The sequence below is a fragment of the Cebus imitator genome, unplaced genomic scaffold (genome assembly GCF_001604975.1).
Source record: "Cebus imitator isolate Cc_AM_T3 unplaced genomic scaffold, Cebus_imitator-1.0 Scaffold32, whole genome shotgun sequence".
Taxonomy (NCBI): Eukaryota; Metazoa; Chordata; class Mammalia; order Primates; family Cebidae; genus Cebus; species Cebus imitator.
Window position 1 is genome coordinate 2,804,086 of NW_016107347.1, and position 6,852 is coordinate 2,810,937.

Below are 6,852 nucleotides of genomic sequence, written 5' to 3' on the forward strand. Positions count from 1 at the left end.
AAAAAAAAAAAATTAGCTGTATGTAGTGGCAAGCACCTGTAGCCCCAGCTGCTTGGGAGGCTGAGGTGGGAGGATCACTTAAGCCTAGGAGATGGAGGCTGCAGTGAGCTACAGTCACACCACTGAACTCCAGCCTGGGCAACAGAGTGAGACCCTGTCTCTAAAAACAAAACTAAAACTAAAACTAAAACTAAAAGTACAACCCCTATTCTCCATTCCCCCCACCGCAAAAGAAAAACCCAAGGAAACCTGGATCTAACAGCACATTGATAGGCCAGTGGGAAAGATCCAGAAGGGAGAGAATTACTGAAGATGTAAGAGAAGAGCAGCAATGGCCTAAGCAGTGAGAGAGGCTGGCCTCTGCCAGGTCGTACTCACAGTGGCCAAGGCTCAGCCCTGGGGCAGTGTGAATGAGAAGTCTCCTGATTGTTTCTACTTTTAGGAGAGTAGGAAGCAGGACCAACAGCTGAGAGAGAAGCTGTGGAGGAGGTTTGCAGAGACAGAAGGTGGTATGCAGCAATCACTTAGGAGAGTGGGGAAATCACCAGACTAGGGAGATGCAGAATAATTCCCAGGCAGTGCCGAGAGCCCACTGGTCACAGTGACCACTACTTCAAGGGAGCCCAGTCAACACACTTGAATGTTTCTCTCCACCCACATTAGCTCTGTGGGCACAGGTAGGGAGGCTGCAGAAGGCTGCCTGTGAACTGGGTTGTGGTTTGGCCAGAGTCTACCGCAAACAGAGAGGGGCAAGGGAGCTAGGGGTATGCCATGGCGTGATTATAGCTGACTGGGAATTTAGGCTGGGTGACAGTAAGTAACCATATGCCTTACCCCTACCTCCCAGCCTTAGCTCCGAGGATGAAAAAAGGTGCTAGCATAATTACACCAGGTGTCCACTGGATACAAATGGGCACCCTAGTGAGAGAGACAGGAAGACACACTGGGAGTGAAGGACAATGTCAGGGTTAACAGATTGTTGGCCCCAGCAGGGTTGGGGGATTGTTGCTGGAGTACTAGAGGAAGTGGTGTAGAAAGACAGGAGATACGTTTAGAGAACAGGAGACTGCGGGGGGTTCAGTTATCAGAAGGGAGACGGTCTAATGTAGCATACAGGCATGGGAGTGCACGACCAAAATAGTACAGAGGACATGACGACTAGAGAGAGGAGGACAAGCTCCTAAGAATGACAGGATTAGCTGTATTAGAGTTCCCAACGGGGGCTGCACATAAAAATCACCGTGGGAGCATTTAAAATCTCCAGTGCCCAGAATTCACATACTTCAGACCAACTAAAATAGAATTTCTGGTGGAACCTGACCGATCTCATCTGATCTCAGAAGCTAAGCAGGGTCGGGCCTGGTTAGTACTTGGATGGGAGAATTTCCGGTGAAACAAAGCACCAGCATTTTTTTTTTAAAGTTCCCAGGGTGCTTCCAATGGTGACCTAGTGCTCTACATGGATACTGAAGTTAGCAGGATGGGAGCAGCGTCAGGCAGAGTGCCTGCGAAACAAAAGCTGACATCTTCAAAGAATGCACAGAGGACCTAGGCGGCAACAGGCAACAGCAATGAGAAGAGGCGCTGTGGGGTGATGATGACATGAGCCTGGAAGCTGGATATTTTTAGGAGTGAGCGAAAATGGCCTGGAAGCTGCAGGGAAGACCAAGGAGGACACCCGCACCACCTCAGGCCCAGTTATGAGAAGTGTGGGAAGAAAATGGACAGCACGTAGGTGGGCTCTGGAGGAAACTGTCCTCGGAGAGGTAACTATTTCTCCAATGGAAAGAGTGTCCTCAGAGTCATCATGTTTAATGCAAGAAAGCGAAAAGGAACATTCAGAGGCAAAGTTCAGGAAATGGGAGACTTGGCTGATGACAGTGAGTTCAAGAGGGCCCTCTCGGGGGCTTGGGCATAGAGGAGGGGTGACAGAGAGTCCAAAGAGGCGTAGGAGGGTCTCATGGTGATCAGTGTCCAGGACGCGCATTCCTAGCATAAGTGATAAACTGCAGAGGGTGACTGCGCATCTGAACACACAGCGGCATGACTTAAGCAAAGACAAAACAAAAATGAGTAACAAACAAGAATAAAGTTCCTACCTTCTAATGCCCAAAATATGTTAACGGGTTTGGAGTAGACATCCTTGCTTTTCACCCAGCTGTTGTTCCGCTGTTTGGTCCAGGCAGACACCACACAGTAATAATTGCCTCTGTCTTCCTCTGTAGTCCTTTGGATCCGGAAATTGAACGTGTCTATATGTTCCTTAGAAAAAATAAAGTCTCCGTCCTGGGCCCGCTGCTTGCTCCTCTCTCCGTACTTTAGCGTCCAGTCCCTGTCCATGACTGCGAGCAGCTCGCTGGTCACCACGTCATCGCTGCGCCGGTTCATCCTGTAGTACCACGAAACCGTGAATCGGACATTCGCCTCCCCACTCTTCGTGTCCACCACCCGGCACGCCAGCTCTGTGGGGTCATCCGCAAACCCGGGGACCTTGGAAGCATTCAGGTACACCTGGTAGTCTGGTTCTGAAAAGAGAGAGAGAGAAAGCAGGACAGGAAAATAATTAGCACAACATGGCAAGAACTAGCAAAAGGAATGAGACAAGCATTGCTCTTGTTTTAAGAATTAAATGCTTCTCCTGTCAGACTACACAGACAGAAATCAGTCACTTCATTAGACAGGATCCTGTAACAGTGCTTTTGCAAAACCTGTAAAACACCGCCTCTCATACCTCCTACCCCAAGAAAACCTCTCAAGTGCAGAGGCCCAGTGTCCAATGTCCTAGGCCAGTCTTGATCTTTCCATGGCACTGGGGTCTGCTGTCAGTTTCCCCAAGAGGTTAAGGTCTTCTGAGAAGAATCTCTTAAGAAGCTCAGTGCCCACCCCCTACCAAGGTTGCTCTGGAATGCCAAGCAAGCCCACGGACCTCCAATGCCCCCACTGGAGCAGTACTGGAAAACTCCACACCACAGTAAATTCCAGAACTCGAGGCCTGTCAATTGCACAGTGGCTCAGCTTCCTGTCATCCTTGGCCATGCCCCAAATGCAAGGCCCTCAGGTCATCATTCCCCCTACCTATTTCTGTCCTCACTTTACTGTTCCTCTGACTTTTTCTGCTGAATCTGTGTTCAGTGGTCAATAAGCACTCCCATCCTCAAACTCTCAAGACATTCTTGTTACTGCCAATGTGACTTGTGTCATGAATCTGGCTCTAGTGAACACCCACGTCCTTTCAGGGAAGGGTGGGAGGCAAGCTACCATTCTCCTAGCATCCCCTTTCTCTGCCACAGTCCCGTTTTCACTGGGAAAAAAAAACCCTTCCTCTGGAGTTCATTGCATCAATTCAATCCATTTCTGCACCTCCACGGTTCTGTCCTCCTTGGCCCCAAGGCTTCCTTGACACCTGCCAAGGAGTTGGTGTTGGAACCTTTTCGTGGCTTCCTCTCCACTCCCCCAGCCTCTCTACACCTGATGACTTGAGGTTCTCCAGTCTCCACATAGTCTGACTCCACTGTGATGGCCTGTTTGTGATGCACTACAAACTGCTACTTATTCCTCAGTGTCACCTGGACACATCCTCTGTGCTCCATAAGCCATCATGCACTCTTGTATGTCAGTTATCCCATTCCACACTGACTCTTTGCTTACAGTCTCATCCTCAAGCTCCAAATACACTGCCTTGTATGCAGTAGGCACTCAATAAATGTTTACAGCCTTAACGCTCAGGCTATATTTTTCTTCTTCTTCTTCTTTTTTTTTTTTTTTTTGAGACAGACTCTCACTGTGTCACCCAGGCTGGAGTACAGTGGCGTAATCTCAGCTCACTGCAACTGCCTCCCAGGTTCAAGCATTTCTTGTGCCTCAGCCATCCAAATAGCTGGGAATACAGGCACATACCACCACACCCATCTTATTTTTGTATTTGTTTAGTAGAGACAGAGTTTTGTCACGTTGGACAGGCTGGTCTCAAACTCCTGACCTCAAGTGATCTGCCCACCTCGGCCTCCTAAAGTGCTAGTATTACAGGAAGAAGCCACCCTGCCCGACCTATAAAAGGGTACATTTTTCTTCCATAGCACTTTGCCTTCTGGGAGAGAACTAATTCTACCTAAACAGAACTTTCCATTTATCGACACTATCTTTATCTGCATCACTTTGATCAAAGTTTAGTTTTATTTAACATTGTTTGTACTTATGACATACAGATTACAAACTGCTGAGGTCAAGGAACTTTTCTTGCTATTTACACCTCTAATGGAATTTGTAATATCATCATGTCTCCAAGAATGATTCAGTGGGCCAGGAAATGGAAAGAACTCAAATCTTATACTCCTCAAATGTCATCTTCACAAGTATTTAATTGATTGTGCCCATCCATGGGCATACATCGTGCTGTGATGTGGACACCATAGAGAAATCCACAGGCTGTGGGACTGCCAGGTCTGGAGGGGAGGGCAGCGGCCACCCTGACTACTCATTTTCCAGGCTTGTGTACTGCAGCACTGCTAGGAGCTGTCCTGCCCCTGGGCACAGTGCTAACACACCACACCACACATCACCCTAGCAAAAACTGACGGAAGGATACACACCACTGAACTGCACTTACACCCCCAGATGCAAAAGGTAAGGAATGCTCAAATTACCCCACATCCAAACTTTCACGTCGACTTTTGCATGCAGCAATGTGGGTGCAGAGCAGGATAACTAAGTCCATTTCATGTGGAAAGGACAGATTGGCACCGGCTGTGCACAGGGCAAGACTGCCCTGGAACGCTGAACACCAGCTATCTGCAGGCAGCAGCAGCGGCGGCTGTTACTTACACAGAGCCTCAAGTCCATTTCAAGCACAGCACATAAGACCCTTCCTGTGTGTTTCCCCATAACCCTGCACAGCAAACTGTGAGGCAGCAGAGAGCAGTGGTGAGGAGCTGAGGTCGGAAGCCAGACTGTGTTCAAATCCTGGCTCTGTCATTTACTTGCTATTGACGTTGGGTAGACACTCAGATCTCTGGTGCCTCACCTGTGAAAATGGGGATGACAGTAACTAGATCATAATGGCATTGTGAGAGTTAAGAGTTAAAATATACCGTACTTTAAGTGCCTGGACTGGTACCTGGTATGTGTGTGTACTCAGGTACACACATATTCATATACACATACACATGTGTGTATTTGTGATTACTATTCACAGTTCCCATTTCTGAGGGGAGAGCTTTAAAGAAGTTAGTGACTTGCCCATATGGCTTGAAAGTGGCAGATGGGAACAGACCCATCCTTATCTCAGGGATGAACCAAACTTACTGTCTTCTAAGCTTGGTATTTTCTAAGTTCCACTGACTGACATGTGATCTTTAGGAACACTGGCTGCGGTGCTGCCATGACACTAAGTTACTGCCACAGGGAATCTGACCCAGAAGACAGCTCCCTGCAGGCCATCGCCTCAGCCTGACTGACCAGTGTGATCCAAAACACCATGAATCTGCCTGTTGGAACTCCTCTTCTGTCACCTCACAGGTGACAGACCCTTTGATCCTTCATGGTTTACTTCCACCCCTGTGCAGATTCTTTCAAAGTGGCACCTTTTCAAAGGCTGTCAAATTATGATGAAAGACAGTAGATGCTCATTGCAGCATTATTCACAAGGGCCAAGATACGGAATCAAGCTGTGTCCATCAACAAATGAATGGATTTAAACAAATGTGGCGGCTGGGTACAGCAGCTCACGCTTGTAATCCCAGCATTTTGGAAGGCTGAGGCAGGTGGATCACCTGAGGTCAGGAGTTTCAGACCAACCTGGCCAACATGGTGAAACTCCATCTCTACTAAAATACAAAAAATTAGCTGAGTGTGGTGGCATGCACCTGTAGTTCTAGCTACCTGGGAGGCTGAGGCAGGAGAATCACTTGAACCTGGAAGGTGGAGGTTGCAGTGAGCCGAGATTGCACCACTGCACTCCAGTCTGGGTGACAGAAAAAAAAAATGTGGTATACTTACACAATAGACTACTTCATCTTCATAAAAAAAAATATGTGGTATACTTACACAATTGACTACTATTCAGCCATAAAAAAGAACAAAATCCTGCCATTTGCGACAACACGGATAAACCTGGAGGACACTGTTAGGTGAAACAGGCCAGGCACAGAAAGACAAATACCACATAATCTCACTCATATGTGGGAGCTAAAAAGCTGAGCTCATAGACACAGATAGTAAAATGGTGATTATGAGAGGCTGGGGGCGGGGAGGGGAGAATGCTAGTCAAAGGACACAAAATTTCAGTTAGACTGGAGGAATAAGTTCCCGAAATCTATTGTACAGCATGGTGACCACGGTTAATAACAATGTATTGTACACTTGGAAACTAAGTGAATATATCTTCAACATTCTCAGCACAAAAAATTATAAGTATGTGAGGTAGTAGATATGTTAATTAGCTGGATTTAGCCATTCTACAATGTATACGTATTTCAAAACACCATGTGGTGCACCATAAATATATACAATTGTAATCCGTCAATTGAAAAAACATGGTAGAGTGATTTGACTCACATATTAGTGGTCAGATCATGGAACATATGAAAAAGGTGCTCAAAACTAGCTCCTGTGCCAACCACCTGGGCAGCTCTCTCTCTCCTCCTACTCCCTGGCCAGCTCACACCCCAAAGCTCCCTCTCCCAGACATGAAAACCCAGCTCTTCCTTAGGCTCCAGACCCAAGCACTGGCCTGAGCTGAGGTCTGGGCATTCTGAGTGGGCAGCCATGGCCTCATGACAGCAGCAAACTCACAACCAAATTTACCTCACTCCACATCTGCCTCTGCAAACACACACACACACACACACACACACA

General features: G+C 47.5%; 1 protein-coding gene across 1 annotated transcript in view; it reads right to left on the minus strand.

Annotated features, from left to right (window-relative positions):
* PTGFRN (prostaglandin F2 receptor inhibitor) overlaps positions 1-6,852 on the minus strand; it is an 81,258-nt gene that overhangs the window by 21,683 nt on the left and 52,723 nt on the right. The window contains exon 5 of the mRNA XM_017524183.2: positions 2,100-2,525. Coding sequence (XP_017379672.1) covers positions 2,100-2,525 — 426 coding nt within the window. The remainder of the gene's footprint in view (positions 1-2,099; positions 2,526-6,852) is intronic.